Source organism: Lichenostomus cassidix, chromosome 1 (genome assembly GCF_008360975.1).
Source record: "Lichenostomus cassidix isolate B80296 chromosome 1, HeHo_3.0, whole genome shotgun sequence".
Lineage (NCBI taxonomy): Eukaryota > Metazoa > Chordata > Aves > Passeriformes > Meliphagidae > Lichenostomus > Lichenostomus cassidix.
The window spans coordinates 77827456-77853324 of NC_139479.1; the positions used below are offsets into that span (position 1 = coordinate 77827456).

General features: G+C 43.5%; 1 protein-coding gene across 1 annotated transcript; it reads right to left on the reverse strand.

The window, feature by feature from the left end:
* Positions 1-25159, reverse strand: PANX1 (pannexin 1). Its single transcript, XM_085064916.1, has 5 exons — positions 24866-25159; positions 15229-15368; positions 6114-6337; positions 4002-4672; positions 1-2318 (listed from the first exon to the last, which is right to left on the reverse strand). Exons 1-5 carry the CDS (start codon positions 25044-25046, stop codon positions 2233-2235), a joined length of 1302 nt encoding a protein of 433 aa, XP_084921042.1. The 5' UTR covers positions 25047-25159; the 3' UTR covers positions 1-2232.
* Between the last annotated feature and the right edge of the window lie 710 nt (positions 25160-25869).

A 25869-nucleotide genomic window follows, 5' to 3' on the forward strand; every position in this document is an offset into this window, starting at 1 on the left:
CAGGATTGATAGGCATTTTATTAAACACTTTGGAAGACAACAACAGATTCACTGCAGCAAATCATATTTTTAAATACAAAAGGGGAATTAGTAAAAAGTTAGGTACATATCCACCATGAAACATGAACATGTGGCTTTCACGAGCTTTGAATTTTAAAGACTGAGAACTCTACTTACACCAAACAGTTCAAACACATCCACATCACAAAATCTTAGTATTGCACTACAGCTCCTTGTCCAAGACACACAATGCACGATGTGCACCTACATTGCCCACATGTAAAGAACCATCAGCAACACATCAGCACAGCCAGACAGAGTCTAGGAAAGGTCAGAGGGATCGTAGCCTTGGTGGCAGAAGTATGGCAGCAAAATTCAGCAGTTTGGACCACCAGTGTCCAACGTAAGCACTATTTCGTGCTGGTGATGCAAGAGACACGAGGATGGTAGCTGTGCTGCTGTCCTGTGCAGAGGTAGCATAAAACTATGGCTTCAGAGACTTGTTTTAAAATAAGGCTTTTCTTAGCTAAAAGCCATATAAAAACTGAAGAGGTCTTGTAATAGTAGCCCTAAATGTAGCATGGCAGCACTTTCAGATCCACTTATTCAACAGCAGGTGCCAGATTCAGGTAGATGCACAACCTCTGAAATCTGCTGCAGCACATAGAGTTCTGTGCAAAAATGGTTAACACAAATCACTTCTGTTTCCCCCTCATCTACAACCATATGGAGAATGCTAGCAGATGAGAGCACAAAAGTGGGTAACACAGAGGAAATGGAAAATGGAAGTCCTACCTAGCTGTAAACAAAGTCCTTCTTTGTTAAAAAAGACAACCTGGAAGAGGTGACAGGCTAATCATCTCACTTATATGGACAATACAGAAAAATAAGTCAGTATATAACATTTGTGAAAGGTACACACTGCCACTGCAGTGCTTCACCCCTCTCCCACCTCACCTTGCATCTAACACTTCAAGACAAAGGTCATTTTAATACTTTTAGTACAGTGAAAATTGAGGTCCTGGGCAGGGGTGACAACATTAAAGCTAAATTCTGCTCTCCCAAAATGGTCCAATAACAAACCATCACAGTTTTCCAATGTAAAAAGACTCCCCCATATTTTTGTCTGTCTCAAGATACTTAAACATCTTTAATAAAAATACAGTCACAATGTGTGTATAGGAGAAAAACCTTTCATAGTATTTACATCTTCCTCACCCTGGCTATTGGATGCTTGGCTCTGCTCAGGCATTTGGGTGCTACTGTAATAAAAATTAGTTTGTCTGCTCAAGTGTGGTTTGAAAAACAGCACAACTAATATTGCATTTGATACTACAGACATGTTGAGAAAAATTCCACATATAAAAACATTATGAAACAACTTCAACAAACCATTACAAAAATTACAACTTCATTGATCTTCTGTCCAAAACTCCAAGGCAGATTTGTAAGACCAAAACAACTGAGAGATAGAAATTAAACCAACATTTAGCTTACACATCATTACATTTAGTAAAAAAAGTGGTAAGACATTATTAATTTATTGATACATAGAAAATTCAAAATCCCTAATATTTACAGTACCTTGTTGACACTAAAACTGTTTGTAGTTACTTTACCACCACTGTCAAGTACTTAATCCCAGACATGAATATTGGGATGACTAACCAAGACATCTCAGGCTGAACAGAATAACCTCTATTTTTACCATGAGGACACAGCCAGTATTAGTGGCAGCCACCATCTGGTGCAGATTAACCAGATTCATTATAAAAACCCACCCCTGCTCCCCCTTTTCCAGGGCAGAGAGACCAAAGTAACCTTACTTAAACCCCAGAACTGAGATGGCCACTCCCAGCAGAGCAACACTTCACAAAGCCATGTGGCCACATCTTTTTGCTACCTGCAGGGTTACATTTCCCATCCCTATACTGTACAGAGAAGCCCTGTGAGCTGCCAGCTTCAACTGCATTCAATGCACAGCACTTGTTACTCATGACAGATTTATTTTTTTGTTCTTGTTGCTCCTTGTGTGTGGCTTGATTTTCAAAATAAATAACAAAAGTCTACAACATGTTTTCAGGCACATGACTCCTGATTATTACACAAGTAGTCTGTAAGCCAGTTTGGCCTCTGGGGAGCTGTCAGGCAATCGATTGAGAACAGTTGCATTCAAAGAGCAGCACCTTGTGCTGAGAGCAGAGGAGGAGCTTCTCCTGCAGCTGGGAAGAATCAGCATGAAGAATCTGTAAGTCTTTGGCGAAGTCTCTTCTCTTCTCTCGTATTCACATTGCCACTTGCAACATGGTCTGTCAAAACTGAAGAGAAAGTAGAGCTTTAGAAGAGAAAGGGCCATCAAACCACTCTAAATCTTCTGGTGTACAGAGGAATTGCCACCATGCCTGTGCTGCACTGCCAGCTGTCCTGTGCTGCCACCACTGTCCCCATGCCCAGCAGCAGGATGCCCTGCACATCTCTCACCCACAGCCAGCATCTACCACTGGTTTGTTAACAGAGCTCCTAATTAAAACACGATGACACCACTAGGGACAGCAGAAAAGATGATGAGCCGTGGGTGAAGCTTTGCTGGTGGGAGGTTGAGCCTGCAGCTGCCCCCAGGCAGAAGGAGAGGGCTGCACCAGCCACAGCTGCTCATGAAACAGCAGCTTTTTTCTGCAGTGCATTTTAACAGAGCTTGAAGCACAGGTTTGTTCTGCTCTGGACAAAAATAAGTCTTTGAAGTGTTTTTGTGAGATGAAAACAATCTCAAAAATTCTGCCTTCAGATAAAAATGACTCAGATTTTCTATTAACTTCTTCAGCTCCTTGAGCAGACACCTCCACCTTGGGATCTTACATTCTCCTTCCAAACCCACCCCTCATTTCAAAAAGGGACAGATTTGAGAGGAAAACTATATTCTGTCAGAATTACTCCAAGCTGCTGCACGACACCTGGTTGCCAAAAGGGCTTCTTCTGGTTTAGAAGTAATTCTGCTTGTTTGTTCTGAATTCTCCTGTTGTGTAAGTTGACTTCTCCTCCAAATCTCAGCCTACCTTGACCCAAGGAAAGAGGAACAGCTAACCCCTGGGTGTCGATGCTTCTTGTTTTTGTTAATTACAGGGCATAGCTCTGAAGAGTAAATATATTTATTCTTTTCCTACCTTTGAAACAGCTCTTTAATTTGCCCTCAGCATTGTGCTCATGTACTCAGGTCAGCTTCTAAAGGTTTTAAAGCATCGTCACTTCCGGTTTATACCTCTCCCTGGACCTTTGGCTTCTCTAATTCTGCACTTGAGGAAGGAACTGGTTTCACAATTAAGATACACCACACTTCTTAGGAGAGAATCCTAGACTGTATTTATGTAAGAGTGATTGCTCAAGCCAACCATGTCTGCAGATTGATGGGATATCCAGAGAACTGTTGCACTAATCCAAATTGACTTTGACCATTTTGGCAGAAAGCACTTTACAGTCAATCTTCCTAGCTCTCTGTGAAAGTGGGAACAGGAGCATATTCACTGGCCCTGTCTCACTTCCCTTCTTTTGTCACTTTCTGTTCCTCTGCCAGCCACATTTCTGAGCACCAAACTTATTTTTATATTCACCCAAGACTTCTGCCAAGGCCTGAACAGAAGCAGAAGCAGCGGTTACTACGTTTTGGAGCTAATTCTTGAGTAAAAGTCCTGAAACCACCAGTTTTCTCACTGCAGCTTCTTCAAGCACAACCTACTGCAGACCAAGCTAGAGCTCTCCTACTGTGCAGGGGGTCTTAAGCAGTTCAAATTCAAACAGCTGAAGCCTCCTAGTGCCAGAGCAGAGATGTCAAGGACCAACCTAGCAGACACTTCAGGGTTCAGCTGTGCCACTGATTTACACCACCACAGTCTTCTGAGGTTATAGAACTTACACTGCAGACAACATAGCAAGGGCTAAGCAGGTCCATTGTCTTATAGAATACATTAATAAGTTTTTGGTAGGAATACAAATCTAGATCAGCTTACCTTGTAGCTCTGTTCCATCTTTTTCCAGCTCTTCTGCAGTTGTTTCTTCAGGTTTCTCCAGCTCAGCTGTCCCTGGTTTCCCATCTATGGTATCAGTCTTAATAGTACCAAGGTTTACCAAAAGCTGCATGACATCAAACTTCTCAGAAACTGCAATGTTCTCCAGCACTTTAAGGCATTTAAATGATTTAAGTTCACTCACGTTTTCCTCAAGAAATAGGAGGTAAAGGCTTAAGTCATCAAAGCAGTTTGACTTAAGTTTCAGAACATCAAAAGTTGGCAGAATTTCATACACTTTGAGAAAACCTGAATTCCACCTCCATGGAACAAACATTGCATACACTACCAGGGGCATCACCAGCAGATAGACTATCAGGTTAATATAGCTGAGTACCTTGAAGACACCAACAGTAATAAGCTTGCACTGAACCACTTCTGGAACAGTTGTGTCATTCTTTAGGATCCCAGTTTTGATAGTGCAGAGAAACTCATCACTCAAAGAGGAGAGACTAATGTAGTAGCCCAGATAGAGGCATGCAAGTAAAATAATTACTAGTGTGAGCAAACGGCAGGTAATGTATTTAATTATTAAGCACTTGGAATTCTTCTTTGTCTTCAAGTACTGCTCCACAATTGGGTATTTAAAGTAGCTTTCAGATATTTCCCACAAACTGAAAAAGAGAGAAAAAAACACCAAATCACATAGATCAGATGCTGCAGGATTCATCTACCTCAAATATCAACAAAATCTAGTACTCTAAAAGATTTGAAACCCTCTTAAAATCATAGAATCACAATATGGTTTGCACTAGAGTGGTTCTTTAAACATCTTCTATTTCCAGCCAATCCCCATACTCTGCTGTGGACAGGGACACCTTCCACTAGACCAGGCTGCCCAAAGCCCCACCTAACCTGGCCTTGAGCACTTCCAGAGATGGGGCATCCACAACTTCTCATGGCAACATGTTCCAATGCCTCATCACCCTCACAGAAAAGAATTTTTTCCTCATATCTAGTCTAAACCTACCTTCTTTCAGTTTGAAGACATTCCCCCTTGTCCTGTCACTACCTGGCCCTCTAAAAACTCCCTCTGCAGTTTTTTTGTATATCCCTTTTAGGTACTGGAAGGTGCTCTAAGGTCACCCTGGACCTTTCTCTCCTGCAGGCTGAACAAACATAGCTTTCTCAGCCTGTATTTGTAGGAGAGGTCCTCCATCCCTCTAATCATTTTGATGATCCTCCTCTAGATGATCTGGATCTGCTCCAAGATCTTCACATCCTCTTATTGAGGTAAATCAAGGGTAGTTTTATTGAAATCAATAGATAATCAACAGAATAGCAGATAAATATTGACACCCTTATACAGAAAAGTAATTTAAAGAGACAAATTTTCCAACATTGGAAAATGGAAAAAAGTATAGCTGTCACAGCAAAAAAAATTTTTGTTCTTTTCCAGTACAAAACAGGAATAGTAAGCAAATCCATGAGGAAAAGCAGACTCCCCGAGCACTTGTTCAATAATAGAACAGTAGAAAGCTTTTTACTTGTCAAGACCTAACTCCCCATTGTACTACTTGTACTCCCCACATACAGAGAGAAACAGCTACCCTGACCTAGAAGAAAGCAGAAACTGGATCTGGTTAAAACAGTGCACCAATCTGATTAGAGGGGGGAGGGGTCTCTTTTGTTGCTTTTGGTGTTTGATTAGAAGCTTTGCAGACTTCAATCTTAAAGGACAGGAGATGACAAGTAACTTGTCAGTGTGCAGGTGATTGTTAAGAACATTGAGAACTGAGGACTGCAGTATCTCTGTTTTCTTACACTGTGGCCAGCAAAACTACTTATCAGCCACTGCAGCTAAAGAAACCAGAACATCCCAGGTAATAAGTGATCTGAAGAGCTCATTAAATGCCTTCCTTGAGAAAAGAAAGTTGTAAGTTTCAGCTCCAAGTGCCAAAGTAATCATTTCAGATATCTTCTTTTTTAACCAAAATTGAAAGTGTGTCAGATCACCATTCAAACCTTTACAATAAATTTCCAAGGGAGTACAGATGTCACATCTCTTAAGAACTTGAAGAAAAGAGAAGAGAAAGCCAAGCCCCAGCATCTTACCTCTGTGTCAAGTTGTCATTAGCAGCAGGAATCAAGTCACTAGGGTCCCTGGGGTCTCCACTTCGAATGCTATTAGCAGCTTTGATTGCCCTGTTATAGGCTTTGTCAAGTTCTTCCATAATAAATTTCAGGTCTGAGGAAAGGTGAGGTGCTGCAGTGAAGCGCCAGAACAAACACGGCAGATACAGCAGGATAGCAACGAGCAGAAGGATGTATGGGAAGAACTGCAGGGAGAAAAAAACCCTTATTAAGCTTCACCTGGATAAGAAATAAGTCAGCCAATCACCAACATTCCCCATAAGTATTAGGTTTCCTATAAGCCTATTAAATCCCTATAATTTCATTTAAATCCTTCTAGTAAAACACACTTTTGTGATTATTTGGGATATGCAGGGAAGCAAAATCTCTTTTCAGACATCTCCAGTAACCTTGCTGCTGCTTAGAGCTTCCCCCCACTGAAGAAAAAAGAAGCACAAAATAAAGGTGCCGTGATCCTAAAAACATTTTCAATCCTGATAACAATTTCTGCATATTCAGAACTGCTGGAGCTGACACTGAGGAAGACAGCATTAATCTGGGAAGACATAAATAGCAAAGCAAAGCAACTATCAGAGAGGCTGACTGAAAGAAGAGGATAGTGTCACCTAACTCTCCCTCCCCAAAGTGTCACCACTGCTCATAGCAACTAAAACACTCCAAACACCAGCAAAATCTCTCCTGCTTTCCATGAGCAGTCCAGAGGCTAATGAACAGAGCTGTTACAGCTCTGCCTCTGCCTGCAAACACACGTCTCTTCAGAGTGCATGACACACAGTGACTGCAAAGGATGTAAGTGTGACTGTAATAACTCAGGGTATTTAAATATTTTCAAATAACTCCTAAATGGAAACCAACACACAGCATCAGAATGGTCTGGTGCAGCACTGAGAAGTCAGCCCTTACATGGTCACCACTGCTTAGGGAAAGTGCTGAAGCAGGTATAAAATACAAGTTTGAAGATTTTCATCTCTCTTCAACTCATCAACAAGTAGTTTTTCATCATGCAACTTTAACTCTAATTCCTTCCAGCTGCAGGAAAGATGGTGTTTTCTATCTAGTCTGACATTATATTCAAAGTATAAAATCATACATAACATTACCCTTACAGAGACATGATGTAAGACCTGGTTAGACAAGCAGCTTGTTAATGAAACGTACTGCAAATTTGGCCAATCTCTAATTCATTACATTCAGCTTTTGATAGCAAGCACACTTAACCCAAATCCAGCATCAGTTTTTAAGGAACTTTAAATTAGTTGTGGTGAACGAACATGAAACAGATGTAAGACATCACAAGTGTTACAGCCATGTGCTCATGCACATTCACTGGCAAAGCCAGTGGAGATTTTTAGAGAAAGCTTGAACTGAAGTCATTAATCAGTGCAAGTGGAAAAGCTACATGAACATTTGCAGGTATTTAACAAGATGGAAATCTGGACATAACATTACTATGCTAATTTGTGTTTGCATTAATTAGGAGAGATTAAAGCTTTGCATGCACAAAATAAGTAATTTGATGTTATGGAACATTTTATTCAGGAAAATTACTTCTAATACCACCTACCATTAGAGCAAAATCCTGTGTTATTATTGGCAGCATGAATGCATATGATGTATTAGATCTTAAATGACTGACTTCCCCTACCCAGAGCAGCCCATGAAAACTGTGCAGAGCTGTGCCCTCACTACTGCCTCTCCTTCCTCTTTGCACACAACAGATAATTTCAGATCATTTTCCTTCTTCTAGCCTTTCCAGCTGAGATGTAAAGCTCTGGCACATCCAACGCGTTTTGGCAGACATCTCATCAACTCAAGCCCAACAGCACAAGAATTTGCTTTTCTTATTTATCACTGGACAGTGTCACCAGGTCTCACAGGTCTGTGTCCTGATGCCTTGGTTTATCCAAAACCTTCATGGTTTCATGTCCAGGCTCTGTCAGTCCTCTGAATTCTGTATTATGTAGAAATATAAACTATCTGTCTACAAACCCATCTTAAACTTATCGAAGCTACTCTAAGATGCTGCAACACATTTTCTGTAGGTCTTAACAAATGCTTAAGATTGCCTGTATAAGATAGCAGCAAAGCCTGTTTGACTTCACTTATATCTGTCATACACATCTGAGTCAGGTGGGGAAAGAAACAACAAAGACACATTTGATTTAGTAAGGAGCAACCAAAGCTCCTTACATTGGTTTATACCACTTGGCTTTAGTACTCACTCATTTCAAATTTTACAGGTGTCAGAAGATTTATGAATTCCCTTTCCCACAGAGCACAAGCCCTCTTGCTCTGTCCCAATGTCCTCCAGTGTCTCCCTCTCCCCTGTCTCCTTAGGCTGCTGCCTTACAAAAAACAGCCTCTGCCACCTTGCCTTGCACCTCCTCCTCTCCCCAACTCCTTCACCACTGCCTCCTCACCTGGAAGCATCACACTGCTGGGGAAAAGGCACATTTGCCATGCATTTGCTGGGCTTCCCCTAGCCAGGCTCTCATCAGTCCTAAAACTGCAGTTTATGGCAGCATGAGCAAACATTATGCAACTCTTTTCTGAATGGTCTCAAAACCAGAGCAGCAACATGATCATGAATCCAGATCTTTTTGTTTGCAAACAAAAGCCTGTATTTGTCAGCTCTTCCACAGCACTTGATACACAACTCCATCCTTCTCATATTCTGGCTTTTTTAGAAAGGAGAGATATGCTTGTTCTATTTGCTAACAGTAGGCTTAGATAACTTAGCAAATGGTTTTGAATCATTAAAATATAAGGCCTTGAATGACAAACAGAAGTGAAAATGCAAAGTCATCTGGCATGAGTCCTAGGTTTTAGAGCAAGAAACTTGGATTGTCCAGCTCATCTGACTACATTTTACAGTCACACATAATGACTTCCCATTTTAGCAAGAGGACTCTGTGGTATTCGTGCACAGACAACCATGTGCCATCCGCCTTTCTTTAATGGTTTATGGTTTTATGGTTTATTTGTTCCCAAGGCGCCAAATACTCAAGGAGGAAATGCTACTTCAGTCTTGGGTAGTTTCCAATATTGAAGTCAAATGAGAAGTGTCACCAGCTCCAGAAACTGTATGGTCAAATGCATGCCAAAGACACTGGCCTAGAAGTAAAACTCAGTTTTTCCTTTGCTTTGTAGTTACTGAGTTTCTTTTCAACATATTCAGTATGAGACTGACAAAACGAGTGGTGTGTGCAGCAGAGACTCAAACTCCAGCGCCCTGTATGTTTTCTGCTAAGTATTGCTGAGCTCCTGAAAGCTAAGGATGAAGGAAACAGGTTCTCCTGCCTCGCCTGGCCCTTATTTTGATGGCACACTGGGTGGCACACTGGGCAGGATCACAGGGAAGCAGAGCAGTAGGTCAAGAGGTTGCTGCCCCTTATTCTGTACTGCTGCAGCTCATTTCACCTGACAAGCCTTTGAGCCCTGTGCACGTTCCAGGCCGTTTAAGTAAATTTGTCAGTGCTCAGCTACTGTTCAGCAAGAACATGTACATGGGTATAGAAGAAGAGGCATTTGAGTAACCTGTTTGCAGAAGCACATAAGGTGTTGGAATCACAAAACTATCTTTCAAAGATGCATTAGCATCACACTCTCCCGAAGGTGAAAGTTAAAATCAGACTAAAGCACAAAGTAGTCTGTTGTATAATACCACCAGCTTCAACTGTACTAAGATGAAGTAAATACACAGCAATAAGTTAAAAGGTCATTTAAATTAACTGCTTTATAACCTCAAATACGCTTTTATCAAGCAAAAAAAAAAAAAAGCTGTAATTGGTGAAGTGACGCAAGAAGCATTTTCAAGGACCTAATCTACAGAAAGCTTGTCAGGGTCTGGATAAAAATAGCTGGAAGAAGATGACAAATCACTTCAATGGCATTTAGAAAACAACAGCTTTCTAATTTTACTGCACCTTCAGTCCTTATCTCCTCTGGGAAAACACTATACAAGTGACTGAAAGCATTCTGACTACCACCATACCCTGACCATGGTCAAAGACTAATTTTACATAGAATAGCACAAAAGTTTAAGCTGCAAAGGTCTGGATAACAGCTTTGAGAAAATTAATTGGCAGACAATATTCAGCAAAGAATGAAGCACTGAAGTGCCTACACTCACTTGACATTAAAATATATGAACACAGTGAGATGTCTCCCTCTTCAGTTCCAATTTTCTATTTGCCACTGGAAAAAGCCCAAGCAAAGGCACTAGTCCCCAAACAGGATAATGACCATAATTACATAATTCCAGAAGCAAAGGCTTTAAACTGCCTCTGGATATCACACTACTCCTGTTTGCAGCAATGGGAGGTGTCTCACTGGTGTTTAGCAGAAACAGCTATAAATGACTCATCATTCTGATTGAGATCCTATCCTCTCTCCAAATCTACAAGTGAATCTCACACCCTATCTGACCTTTATCCCACCTGTTACATACTTTCTGTTTTGATACAGCTTCAAAACTGTATTTCTCCAGTTTCAATCAGCTCAAGCCATAATCACCAGTGGGGGCTGTGATGGCAGTGTCCAGTTTGTTTTGGACTTTGGGGGACAGATGGCAACATGGTAGTCAAGAGCTGTCTGGAAGAGTGGCCTAGCCCTCTTGCTGCTGTACAAATATGACTATAAGTCAATAAGCATACTCTATAAGCAGTGGGCAGCCCAGGGGTTGTTAAGCTTTCCTGCATGGCTGCAGGCTGAATGCCAGGTTCTGCCCTTGAGCAGGGATACCTCTCAAGGATACTCCTCAAGGCTGAGAAACTCCCTGCTGTCACACACTGCCTGTAAGTGATTAATAGCATGCGAAACCTCGAAATCTTAGCTAAGTAATATAAAGGATTGACAGTGCACATATAATCCTTTAGACACAAACTGCTGACAAGTCTGGGACTAAGTTTGAGTCCAGCCACACCTGAACTCCCTGCTGAGGAGGAGTTTAGAAAACATAGGAGTCCCTTCTAAACCTCATGACTCAACAAGAGGGTCTCCCAAATAATTCTGATTCTATCCTCCATGGACTAAATAATGAAATGTATTTTCCCACTGTATCTTGTTAAACCACTGTTGCATTTACCACTGAACTGTGTAAACTTACTGTTTTATATCAACACATCCTTTCTTCTCTGTTATTAGTGAAGTGGATGACTCCATCTGCAACAGACTGAAGTACCTCTAGCACTACACTTTGAAAGAACTATTTATAAATGCATCTGCATTCAGGTTTCCTTGCTCTGAGAGCTCTTAATTCCTCTGAGCAGGGTTTACAGGTGGAACATGCAGAACCCTCAGTCAACTAATAAATAATACAAACAGTGAGCAACTAGAACCAGGCAACAATCATGATTATAACTATACCATCAATATAATCAATAACCACAAGGTTTGTTTTGGTGTAGTCACAGACAAGTGATTCAATAAAGAACTCAAGGGTCCATGGTAAATCTTACTTCTTTTACAAAAAGTGAGCATTTGCAACAACGTAATTTCACTTCATGCACACAAAGACTGCAGACCCACTCTTCATATGCAATGCTTTCAGCAAGTCCCACAGCACTTGTCCTGCACTTTGAGAGATCTGAGCCAGGCAACTGACTTCTCTTGGCTGTACCACATGTGAAGAGCTTTTCTTTCTGCTGTCAGTCAGATGAACTGTTTGCCTGCATTTCATACGAGTACAAATCCCCTTCTTCTGAACAAACATCTACTCCCTTTACCTCTACTTTGCTTACCTTTATCTTTTTCTTTGTTTTTCCCCAGTTAATAGCAGACTATAAAATGCAGTAATTAAAAAAATCCCTAGAAGACTCTTGATCATAGGCAGCTCCATCCTAGCAATTCAAATTTCAGGGCTATAAAGAGGTCATCACTCAGTGCTCAACTACCCTTCAACTTGCCTGGTTGCTATCGTGTCTGGTGGCTATCAAGAGCCACTAAGATGATGTCCACTGTTCTCCTGCTTGAGTTTTTATAGATTTCTCTGTGCACTGCGGATTAAAAAGGCTTCATAGCGCAGTCTCCTCTTCTCTTCCTCCACTAGACTGCAAGGACTGCCCAACACAATGGCCAAAAGCTTCTCTTCTCCTTCCACTTAAGGATCAAGACAAGTTTCACCAAAGTAACTTGTCAGGTGGAGCACTCATCTTTAAAAACAATGGGCCAACTCTCTACACAGGGGGGCAAACACAAAACTCCTCCATCCCCCATCACCCCTGTGTGTCTCTCTTTGCATTTATCTATCTGCAAGTATTTTGTTTATTGAATTGTGCATGTTAGTACACAACTCATTTAGCTTCCTGCTAAGGCTTATCCAGTATGAAGAGTTTCCAGGATCACTGGAAATTTCAGAAGGCCTGCTCTCTATGGAGAGAGGTCCTGGGCACCCTCCAGGAGTGCACTGACCACTTGAGAGTCAAGGAACCCAGAAGGTTGCAGTATGTTCATTCTCAGTTTCCAAACTGACAAGTTCAACCCCTGGGAGAGATCTCCTGGAGCAGAAAGGACAACCAGCAAAGGTGCCAAGCTTTGGGGAGCGCCCAGAACTGAAAATTACATTTTACCATTCAAAAAACCAAAAATCTCAGCACAAACTTGAACTCTGAAATAGGAGGGAAATGGGAAGGTTTCAGTTTTTCTGTAATGCAGCCTGGGTTTGATAATCCTCCAGAGGAATCAGACGCTGAGAACAAAAGCAATGCAGGTTGCTACAGGTTGGAGTCTTCACTAAAGAGCTTCCTGTTCCTACTTCATCTCTGTACCACACTGAGCACTGCCCAGCAGGCAGTACTTCTGACAGTGCAGAGAGCATGCCAAAAGGAAACCCATACACTTTAATCAAGAATGGGTCCTACAGTCTCATTCCACTGAAAACATAATATAATGCCTTCCTAAGGGTTTTTTATGGAGCCTTCCAGCATGCCAATACAGAGAGATACTAAGTGAGTCAGAGTTTTGGGAGGAACCTGAGATGCCCTGCAAATAAAAGCTCTGCTTGCCAGGAAGCAGAAAAAAAGTTTCAAGTGTTGTTTTAAGAAGAACTGGGCCTGATGATCCCTGCTGTCCCTCTGTGTGCATCCCTGGCCTTACACAGCAGAGTCAGGTCTCCACTGACCTGAGCACAGGAAGTCTCCCTTTTCTCCTTAACATCACTGTGCTCCCAAAATGCCCTGCTCTGCCCATTTTTAAAATTATTATCTAGCCAAAATCTGCAGAGCAAAGAGCTTGTACATACTTTGCAGTGCAACACTGGAGAGACAACCCAAGCAAGCCCTGTCTTTCTGCAGTAGTGATCCCAAGCCATCCATCAGCTGTCGGCCCTGGATGCAAAGAACAGCCTTCAGATACCACAGTGGGAACCAAAGTTCACTGTTAAATAGCTGTAATGCCACTCCTTCCCTGTAAACTTGTAAAGCATGGAGGCTGATGAACAACCAGAAGGATATTAGTTAATGTTGACCTCCAAAGAGCATCTGCAGCTCCCATGGTCTAGATCAGATGGGTGGGTGGCTAATCAAGGATTTAGGAGGCTAAGATGAGGTACCAGCCTCTGTTACAGCCTCTGACTCAGCTATTCAGATGCACTTCCTGCAGACAGTTTGCTTGGCATTTACATCATATACCATTAAGCTGTCATGGGAGGAACTGAAGCAATTTCTGAGACAACACTAGTCAGCAAATTAACATGGATTGCATCATAAAAGTATGAGCTCTTACGCTATTTGTGGCTGGCAAACAAGCAGACTTAGTGCTATCAGCAGGTGACTATCACATGAAATTCAACATAAAGATAAAGAATTTGGGTAACAGGAATTCATTCCCTCAAGAGAAAGGAGCAGCAAAGTATCCAAGTTTGCAGGTGGAGTTTCCAGCCATGCAAGCTACTGGCACTGTGAGATGCTCCAGTGGCTTTGACTGGCCTCTAGAAGGTCTGGCTGAAGTGAAGTGGAGCCCTAACTGCAAGAAAGAGTTCAGGCTACAAACCAACAAGTCTGGCTTTAATATTCATTAAACACATGCCAAGGTTATCAGGGAGCTAACTGGAGAAGCCAGCAGTAAATCCTTAACTAATAATTTGAGTCAGCAAATAAATCAGAGACAGCCTTGAATAGTCTATCAGAGAAGATACCACCAGATGACTGTATAATAAAACCTGAGGCTCAGGTTCCAGGAGCAAAAGCCAGAAATACAGGTGCTGCAGGTCCCATACCTGAGCTCCCTCTCACACCAGGTTCTCCTCTGCTCCCAGATGCCAGGGGTTTTATTTGCTGGGGCAAGTAATAAAAGGGCTGAGGAAGGCAGAACACAAATTTGCAGAGCCCCAACAGCATTTCCTACTTTGGCATCAGCACTGTCTGAGCAGGCCAAAACTGCCTCTCGAGTTGAGTCAGCTCTGGGCATCAGCATGGCATTGACTCAGTGTGGAACTCCTGCCAAACCTCAGCTAACTGCTTTGAGCCACCCCAAGTACTTTCAAACCTACTGCACTTTTAACCCACAAAATAAGAAGCATTCAGTACGATGCTGCTTCACCTGAAGCAGTGAAAGCAAGCTCACAGTTCTCAAGGGAACAGCCTGTGGACTTGTAGAAGAGCACACTGAAGACAGGGGTTAAACCTGTTGGTACTAGTGATTAATTTAACCTCTCCCAAAATGTTTATTTGCCATAAGTCTCTCTCCATACACAACTGGCCAAGTGTAACACAATAAAAATATAAGAAGTTGTTATTACTCTGTTTTCCTAAAATAAGCTTTTGATACAAGCATTAAAGTAGTTGTTGTGTCCTGTATTCCAGTTTTAGAACAGTTCCTGACTAAAGCCAAGTAAAGCATTCAGCTCCAGGGCAATACAGCAATACTTGTGTCAGATAACTGGTGACCCTTTATTTAAAAGCAAAAAATACCTTCTCTAATACTACCCTCTTTGGAAATAAGGGAAAGAAAACATACTAAAAACAGAGAGCCAAGTCAAAGGCAAGGACTACAGCAGAGCAGAGGAGAAAGCAAAGTGAGGCAAAGGTAGGTTTCCATGTGGGAATAACTGTGCCAGGAGATGGAGACCTATACATACTTTATGCAGCCACAGGGGTATGTTTTCTAAGTTGTTGTGGGATGGTTGCTTCTGCTGCACAGCTGCCCAGCAGAAGGAGTCCACATAAGCAGCTTGTCGCCAGGAGAAAGAGCTGGGTGCAAAACAGCTTATCTGAGCACCTGAGAAAACAAAGCAAAAGTTACTTAATTCTCAAAAAATTAAGAAGAAAACAAGTTGAGGAAGAGAAACACATACTTGTTATGGTGTCCCAAGTTATTAGGTTAAGCAATCAGACAAAACAGAGCAGTTCTGGAGGGAAGAGGGTCACTGAGCTCCCACTGCACCCAAAAGCTCTAATTCCCATATGGATCCATCTCAGGATGTCTCATAAGGGTTGAGGCAGCACATCAGAAGCACATATCTTTAGGCCTATTTCCATAAGTTTTGTGGGGAATGTGACCTCAAAGACCTTTCTCACTTGCACTTAACTCAGGTTGGCCAAAGGGGAACCAACAGATACAAAGTGTCACCAGATAAGCCCTGAGGCAACAAATGCCATCACATACCGTCATGTCACTATTTCCCAAAAGCACAATCTACAGCTCACATGTCTATTGAAACAAGACCTCAAACATCATTCTTCCAGGCCAGCAGTCCTTGCAACAATGGAACAACAGGTTTTCCCAGGGTGCTGCCACTTCTTCTGCCTCTGAGACTGCAAATTACTTTGAGGGGCTCAAGTTATATCTGTGAAAACATGGATGTCCTCATGTAACTTTTTGGCAGAGAAACTGTGTCCCCAGACACCTCCAAATGGTGCCAGGCCCCTCCTCATCAGTCCAAGATTATGAATAACACTGTCAACCCCATTCATTCCTGGGGCCTCTCCAGCTGCTCAGGAGCTTCAAATTAAGATCAAGGCCCTAAATGACAGCAAGAGCAGCTCTTTGGCCAGCCTCAGCCTTAGGGTCAAATTCTGCTCTGACCAGTCACAGGCAGCAGGTGACTCCTCCTCCAGCATATCTCAAACACAAAGAGTGTGTATGGGACATGAAGTATCAGTGGCTCCTCTGATAAAGCCAGTAGAACAGGATGAGAGGGTTCAACTTTCTTTCTGAAGCTTTGATAGTGAAAGCAACATGCCCCAAAAACATATACATTTCCCCCAGACTTTCATAAATGTTGTAACAGGACAGTAATTTCAACAAATAATTACAGAGAGTGGAGATGGCTCTTCCATGAACAATTCTTCTAAGAGCAACTTCCAACATTTCCTCCAATATCAAAAAACCAACCTTAATATATTCATCTAAGTTATGCTAATGGCATTGCTGTGTGCTTTATGGGAATAAGTATTTAATATAAGATCATATCATTTATTGTGCCTTTTTGCTAGCTTAGCTTTGAGAGAATAAGAACTTGTTTTGGAAAAGGAGTCAACTGCACTCGCTTTGTAACTTGTACAGCCTCTTTACAATGTAGCATAGTCAGGAAGCTTTATGAATAAAAGCCATTCCATATGAGTCACTATTATAATTATTTCTAAGGCTGTAGAATCATAAGGACATGGTTTGATCATCATGGTTTGACCTGTCACAAGCCTCCCTTATGGAAAACAAGTTACTGTTTATCAGAGCTGAGCTCATGTGATTTAGCGAAGTTGGCAATACACAAGCACTTGCACTCCTCCAAAGCTTTGGGAGTTTTTGTTTTCCAGATGATTGCCATTAGTAGTGGAAACCCAAGAATAATATATTGCAGGAAAAAAAAGGGGGGGGGGAAGCAAATTAAAAAGCAGCCTTTTAGTGTCTGCTCTCCACTGGACTGGGACCATTTATGCCCTGCTCTCATCATTTAACCAACCTCCTGCTGGTGGCTGTGCCCAGTGTGGATCAGCAAACAAGTGACCCTTTCAAAGGGAGAGCAATGAAGTGTTCAGAAAGATGCTTTGTCTTATTCATGTCTGTGTATCCACAAAAAACACATTCCATGTGCTCATTCTTGTTAATGGGTGAGACACCACTTAAAGTGATGGAGTGTTTAAAAGGCATGAGTGAGGAAAAAGGCAGCCAGCCCCCTCTCCAAAATTAGTGATGAAAAATGCAGCCAGTCTCCTTCTCCAAAATGTCATGTGCACAACTTCATACTAGAATAGCTACAGCAATGCCAGGGCTGCAGCAGAGCAGTGAACATCACTCTTCTAATCCCCGGTGTTCCAGCAGGGACATTGGAAACCTGACCTGGGAGCCAAGCAGATACAGCTCAACATCAAGCAGAGGTGACACTCCAGTTGTTGTACTGGTTTTTAACTAAATGACTGCAGTCTTGCTTGTAAACACTTGTTAATTCAAATTACAACTTTGCAGTAATGGTAGTAATGTTAAGACTTAAGCAGGGAAGATGTTTTTTTGCATCATCCATACAAAACACAGATCATTAAATGCCTCAGAAAATGACCACTATTTTCCATCCTTATTTCCTTCCTTCCTTCTCTCCTCCAAAAGAGTAATAGCAATACATATATAGAGACAATTTACTTTATGTTGGACTATTCTGGAGGAAGTGAAAAAGAAAATCTGTAGTTTCTTAGAGAAATTTGGCACAGGGCTACATGCCTTCCACAGACCCACTGTGCACACACCTATGTACAGGAATAGTTTATGAGAGGCTAATAGTCATCTGCTATCAAAGGAACAGCCTCCTGGTGTGGTGACATGAAGCCATTCCTGTCCTTTGCTCCCACAAGTAATAGCTTGGGGAAGAGAAAAGCAGCAAACAAGGCCATAACAACAGGGAGATAAAATATACAGCAAGAAGGATGGGGAATAACAAATGACTGCATTTGTTAAGCAGTTGTCACAACAGCCTGTGGCCAATTTATCATTACACTTGGCAATGCACTTTTTTTGTAATCATTCCCTGGTACTAAATTAGCTTTGGAGAGGGAGTAATAGGGATTTGGCTACACTTTTGCAAACTAACGAGGATAAAAACATGCCATTTACTATGGTTGTCCTAAAGAGAGACCACCCAGAAGAGCTGCAGAATACTAAGGCAGCAACAGGTGTGCAGCCACATATGATGAAATTACACTTTTCCACGAGTGCTAAGATTATCAGATGGAGCTGGTTGTTGGCAGCAGGAATTACTTGCAGGCATGCAACTGAGTGCAGAGTACCAGCCTGAGTCACTGCAGTTGGTGCACAGTGAGGATGAGCTGTCACTCCACCCAGCTGTGGCATGTCTTCGTGGGTGCTCTGCCAACAAAATTCCAGCTATTGCCTCCACGTCTGTACCACGAATACCCCTTCTTTCCTGCAACTGGCTCTTCTGCAGCTCCCATGCAGGAAATCTACGTGTGAGAAGAAACTCTCAGAACCACAAGAAAACCTCAAACTGAAAGGGGAGTGGCTGGTCAGTACTGGATTGCTTTGCTGGGTGCAAGGCAGGATGAGCTGAGGGATCAGCACCCTCTGTCTGCATCCTTTACAAAAGAGAGGGTAAAGCCAGCAAGCCAGACTGGTTTCCTCTTCAGTGGCTCAGAACCTCTCTGCTGATTTACACATCTAATTAAGAAACTGCAACTAACAGAGAGGACTTCCAAGAATCAATGTTAATCATAGGCTTAACTATTTTTTCAGAATCAGGATCAAACGATCGCACTTGACAGGATTAAACCTTCAGTAAGTAATTATTTGGATTCTAATACACTGCCATCACTGCAAAGAGATTTGCATATGCTTGGAGGAAAACCTGGCCATTAATTATTATTATAATTTTCCACAAGGCAAAATGAACTTGCCATGATACCCAAACCTCTGATTTTATCTAGCTAGAATTATGCACTTTAGTAGCCACTAAAGAAATACCCAAACAAGAAAATCAAGGCACACATAGACAATGTACAGACTGCCAGGCACCACCCAAGGCACATCCTCCACCCCAACATTAAAAATTATTATAAAAAAAGAGAAAAGAAATCCCAATGCATACCAAAGAAGAAACATAAGCACATGTGGGTGTACAGGTGTATACACATGCATTAAGAACAGACCTGCAGGAATGATTTTATTGGACTTATGGATGCTTCTCACAGACCAAAGTGGCATCTTAGGTGAAACAGAATAGACACTATGTTGAAGAAGGAATTATGGAACAAATGGGTGCACTGGAGACAAGAACCTCTTCCCTAAGGTATTTTGGCAATGGAGTAGTAGCAAAATGTAAAGCTCAGGTGATTCAGTGCTTAAGTGAAGTGGGTCAGAAGAGTTGACAAGTATATTTTCCTCTCCATGGGACTCCCAGTTATCCCTCACAGAAGTCCCAAAAGCATGCAGTGGGAGAAGAGCTGTGTGTTTATCAAGTATTGCCTTCAGAGTTACACGTTTTTTAATTCATGGGGAAAAAGAATTGTGAATTAAATTCCACCACTGAGATTTAAGGAAAACAAAAAAAATTCCCTTCATCTGAAGTAGAAACATTTCAAAACAGTGGTAATGACCATCCAGCTTCACTGTCCACATGGGCAGTACCTGAAATCTCAGGCAACACCAGAGGGCCATGATGCTTTTTACATTTACTCTGGCGGCAATAGCAGCTTACCATCATTCCACAGGAAATGTAAAGCTAGCTCAGCAGGAGTTAAACTGAAAAAGATCTTACCAACAGCTGAAGATGTGCACCCAATGACAGTTTAGACTTAATATTAAAGGAAATGTTTTTACAAGTTTGTCCTGGCTGCCCAGGCAGGCCTGTGCCTGATGCTGGAATTTATCTTTCCTGAGCACTCCTTACATGCCAAACAGCAGCACAGTGTATCCTGGGATCTGCACCTCTGCTGACAGAAGTTCTCAGCCTGTCTGGCTGCTCTGGACTGAGGCTCCTCACACACTTGTTATCTCAGTTCTTCACTAACGCCCTGGGTTTCAGAGCATCCTGATGAATTAAATGCAAGGTGTACAAATGTCAACTATTAGCATACAGCCTACTTCAGCAGCACCGGAAGGGGTTTTTCCTGCTCTCAGGCAGCAGCTGCCAGAGTAATAGTCTTTGGTCTAATCACACCCAACCCAACTTTAGCCCCCAGCTCTTACAGAAGTCACAAGATAGGATTATTTCCCAAAAGCCTCCCCAGGAATTTGTGAACACAAAGGGAGAGGGACATCAGCAGCAAGGACCAGACATGGAGCAGCAAGAGAGGAAAAGAGTCCAACTCAAGAGTTCAGACTGGCTTTTTCAGTATATTTGTCTTAGACTCAGTCTCACAAATGGGTTTTTTCCCCCTTTCTATATATTTTACTCTCATGATTGCTTGAGATACATTACTAACCTGTATAAAGAGACACATGCCCCATGCAGTAAGGGGTACTGCAGATGGGCACTGCTGCCATCGTGGCTCCCACAGAAGCCACACGTGGCTCCCACAGAGGCACTCAAAAGTTCCCCACTAACACCCTTCACTCTGTGTTTTCTGCCAGCCAAAGCACCTCAAGTCCCACAGACAGCCAACTGCAAGGATGGAAATGAAAAAAACAATTTGGGTGAAAAACGTGCCCAGAAACTAGGTGGAAATTGAGTAGGGCAAGCAAGGATTGTCATCACTGGGAAAGCCTGAAGTGGTCAATGGGGACATTAACTCTGTGGTGTTCACAGCATAGGGCAAGGCTCCACCTTCCCACCTTTGGGTATTCTCCAGCATGGTAAGATGCATCAGAGAGCACCAGTGGGAAATAAGATGATTTTAGTGCAGCAAATCTCCATTTTGACAGATTCATGCAGATGCTGTGGGTTGGCCCATGGTCAATTACTTCCTAGCCCAGCATCTTGCCACAACTGATAAACCAGTAGCACTACCCAAGCCTCCACAATAATTATAACCAAGTTTCTCAGCTGTCTTTACTCAACATGTGATGGTTTCTGTGTCCTGGAAAGGTTTACAAGGTGTTTTCTTATATGATAAAACAGAGATGCTAAAACATGTGGATTACTTTATCCCAGCTACATATGAGCCACACACAACCAACACCCAAACAGAACACGTTTAGTAAGGGCTGCTGTGATCACCACAAAATTGCTTTCTTCTCCACTCTCTCCCTCCTTGTATCCCTTCCCAGACATCACCTCCCACACGAGGCTGCAGTGAATGCAGCCAGCACAGGCTGCCCATTGCACAGCTGTGCCTGGAAGCAGGAGGTCAAACATCATTTGGTGACAAGCACGGATGAGCAGCTCACAATTGCCTTCCTATGGAAAAAGATGAAAATATTTGATGTTGACTGGACAGCTCTCACATCTGCTTTTTTTTCGGCTGCCATCCAAGACAGCTATTGATACTTTTCCCAGAACTAAGCTGAATTTTGGCAGAGGCCAAATTGAAGCAGCTTGTTTCGATTTCCTCTCTGCTCATCTGACTGTGCCTGCTTAGGGCTGCAGTATCCTTCTGCAAGGAATAAATATCTATGTTTTCAGCCAAGCTATTCACAGTAAGAAAGCACATCTCACAACATACACAAACCAAGTTCAGAAACTGTAATCTCAATCCTGACTCAGAGCTGTTCTTACTAAAAACATGGTCATGGAAAAATGGCACAGATAAAATTCTATTAATTTGTGGGTCATACATTGCTGAGGGTGCCCCATCTTTTGTTTTGTTGGGGTTTTTTTCCTTTATAATAAGAATGGGTGATTTAGCTATATTTAGATGGTTTCTGTTACCACACTACCTGACCACCTGTAGTATATTTACCCAACAACTGCTAAATAATATAAGGAAATAATAACAAGCCATAATATAAGGAATATACATGTACAACACAAGCCTCACAATCCTATTGTTATTTCCATTTTCCCATTCCCTGTATATATAAAATTACATAAAATTATGTAAAATTGGATAAAACAAGGTCTAACTGCAAAGAGATAACAGGTGCAGGATTTCAATCAGCACAGATTCCCAGGGATAGCAGAGGACAGCCCAATCACTGCTAAGCATTACCAGAACCATTTTAAAATCCTCACAAAACTACAGCTGACCGTGAATTTCTAAAATATAGCCAAAAGTAAACTCAGTTTAGTTCTCGTCCCGCCCCTGAAGGATGCCAAAGTGGGATGTAGGCACTAATCCCAGAGTTTCACCAGTGCTTGCTGGCTGGGTGCTGCAGCTGGGTTTTCCATGCTTCCAGCAGAGAAATCCTCTGAGATGCAGCTGAAATGTCATTTATTTCCTGAAACTTCCATCAAAATTAATAGTTACATGGTGGCTTCAGAGAACCTCCATGGCCTTTGTAAACATTTCAATGATTCTGCATAATTAAGAGCAACCACATGTAGGAGGAAAATTGCAGGTGTCTGATACCACGGTGCAATGGAACAGGAAAGCAGAGCAGGAAGAGAAGGTGACAGGATGAGCTGCCAAGAGAACCTGAATTGGTAAGAATGCAATTATCTCAACAGAAATAGGAGCTGAGCATTCATTTTTGGAAAGGGTGTTCAGTTTTTGTACTCTGAGGCAGGTATTTCCACCAAACACTTTCACATCCACCTGTGAGTTGCTCTTTTTCAGACCTAAAAACGGACGTTGACATTTTCCCTCAGTTTAGCACTGCTGAGCTTTTTCAGAGCATTATTATATCAGGAAGTGCTTGAAAACAAACCTTGCTGTCTATTTCATCGCTGGCTGAACACCACAGCTCAAATAATGAGGCGTTTCCAGCCCCTGAAACCCTGTTTGTTCCCCCAAATGCCTTAATGGAAGCAGCTTTGGGATGTCCCGTAAGCAGCCAGCCTGTTGAGCTGCAAGGACCTGTGGGAAACAGGTGACAGCTGTAACAGCAGCACGGCTGATTTACTATCACTTTCTGTATGGACACCACGTGGTGCAGTTTCACCCATGCCCAGAGCCTGACGTATTTCTCATGCTTATTCTCATATTTATTTTTCAACTAAAACAGCTCAGTTTTCAACCCCATGTGCTCTCCTAACAGATTATCAGGACTATAAGCAAAATTAAACACTAGCAAGATGTAGCCAAAGTTTTTATTCTCACTTTATGAATCTACTGCAAGCACAGATTCAATCTGAAATAGTTTTAATATTAAAATAACTGAAAGATGAGAAGTCATCTGAAAGAAAGACACACTTTACTGAACTCTGAAGTTCAACTGTGCTTGATCTTTTTGTAACGGGGGAAAATGAAAGAAATAAAAGAAACCTTGATGCACAGGCACTGTTTCAAACTGGATCTAGCATTTCTAGAGTAAAAGCAGAAAGAAGAACTAAGAGGCCCTTATAGAAGCTAGTGTATGGGAATGCAAACCCTCTTCTTCATTGATTTAAGAGGAAGAACGTGCACATACCAGTAGCAGATCTAAAACTAACAGAAGCAGGTTAGAGTACAGAAAGATGGTTGTATCCATCCAGTTTCTCAATGAACAGAGCTGCCACAGGGCTCAGATCTGGTCTCAGCATTCCAAGTCTGGCTCCCCTGTGCAGGTATTGCAGGCCACAGTGATCTGGGTCAAATCCACATCTACTGCAATAGCTGCACAGCTGTTTGTAAATACAGCAATGTGGGGCATCCTATCTCTTAAGCAGTCTGGTATCTGACTAATGCTATTCATGATTGCTTTGCAGATTCACCACTTATTCAAAGTCCTATTCCAGCTTCCACTCTCCTGACAGTCACTTGGCTTAATCCTACAGATGATGGAGATCAGGTATACAAGACTGAACGTCAATGAGCAGGTATATGCAGTAAATCAAACTCTCTCTGAAAGGCTGAAAGTCCTGTGACTCACTCCTGTCCCAAAATGGATAGTACTGCTTATTCACCTTTGAAATGTTCATTCATATAGTGCTATTCTTATAGAATCATAGAAAGGCTTGGGTTGTAGAAGACCATACAGATCATTTAGTTCCATTCCCCATGCTGCATGAGCACTTCTGTAACTTGGGGATGGGGGTAAAAAAAGGACAGTAAAGTAATTAGGAAACTTGCCCCTTCATCTGTAAAGCATAGTTTTATCTCCCGAGTGGCAGCAGAAATTGAAAACTGAACTGGAACAGCTGCAAGAGTGAAGGGGAAAGCTTTGGAGGTCTTTCCCACTGCCCATCCTGTGGATGACCAGCCCCAGTGAGCGGTACACAATGCAAAGGCAGAGCTCTGACAGCCCTTCTCCGTGTCACCTGTCCCTGACAGCTGCTGAGCTACACCGAGATCCTGCTGCCAAACAGGCCGAGCGCCGGGAGCCGCAGTGCCCGGGGCGCATCCCGGCTGGCTGCTCCCGGCTGAGCTGCGCCGGCAAACAAAGGGCGGCTCGGCTCCAGCGCTCCCCATCACCCCCACGGCAGAAGATGCGCCGGCTGGGCTGACAAGCCTCCTGCTCAGAGGTGCTGAGAGAACGGCAGCGGCCAGGGAAAGCTGCAGGGAGGAGGAGAGCACGGGAAGAGCGGGGAGGGCTGGCTGGGACGCCCAGCACACCTGGATGAGCCTGAGCCGGGGATGCTCTCCGGAAAGGCTGTTTCCGGGAAGGCAGCTTGCCTTCCCGCGTCCCGAAAGCGCCCTCCGCCCTGCCCCGAGCGGGAACCCTCCCGGCAGCCGAGCCCCGCCGAGCTGTGCTCCCGCCCCGCCGAGCCCTTTGTCCGCCGCGCCAGGCGCCGGGAACCGGCAGAGGGTTACCGATGGAGACCTCCTGGGCGAAGGCGAGGGAGATGAGGAGCAGCGGCAGCCCCACGGCCATGCAGGTGACGATCTTGTCGAGCGCCAGCTCCAGCCGCAGCCCCTTGTAGCGCGTCTCCGGCGGCTCCTTCAGCAGGAAGTCGGAGAAGACGTACTCGGTGGCGATGTGCGCGATGGCCATGGCGGGCACAGCACGGCTCGGCACGGCTGGGCTGGGCTATGCCGGGTGGCCTGTGCCGTGCGGGGTTAGGCTGTGCTGGGCTGGGCTGCGCTGGGCCCCGCCCGGCAAGGCTCGGGAACGCCCCGCAGCCCGGCGCGGTCCCGCCCGCTGAGGGGGCGGTGGGAGAGTCCTGCGGTTCCGATCAGGGACCCTGGGCGCTGCTAGCCGCCCTGGGGGGCGCAGAATGGCTTCGGTTAGAAGCGACTGTAAAGATCATCTAGTCCCAGCCCCCCGGCTGTGGGCAGGGACACCTTCCCCCTGACCGGATTCAGCCTGGCCTTAAGCACCAGCAGGGACGGGCATCCACAGCTTCTCTGGGCAACCTGTGCCACCCGTGCCACCACCCTCACGGTATTGAATTTCTTCATAAAATCTATTCTAAACCCACCCCTGTTCAGTTTAAAGCCATTCCCCTTTCTCCTATCACTGCATATCTTTGTAAAGTGTCATTCTCCCTCTTTTTGTAAGCCCCCTAGGAACTAGAAGGCCGTAGTGAGGTCTCCCCAGAGCCTTGTCTTCTCTGGGCTGAACAATCGTGACTCTCTCAGCCTGTCTGCTAGGAGAGGTGCTCCAGCCCCTGTGAGGAGCATCTTTGTGGCCTCCTCTGTCCATGTCTTTCTTGTGCTGGGGGCCCCAGAGCTGGAGGCAGCACTCCAGGTGGTTTGTCAAGAGAGCAAAGCAGAGGGAGAGAATCACTTCACTAGGCCTGCTGGCCACACTCGTTCTGATGCAGCCCAGGATGAAGTTGGCTTTCTGCACACTGAGCATACTGTTGGTTCATGTC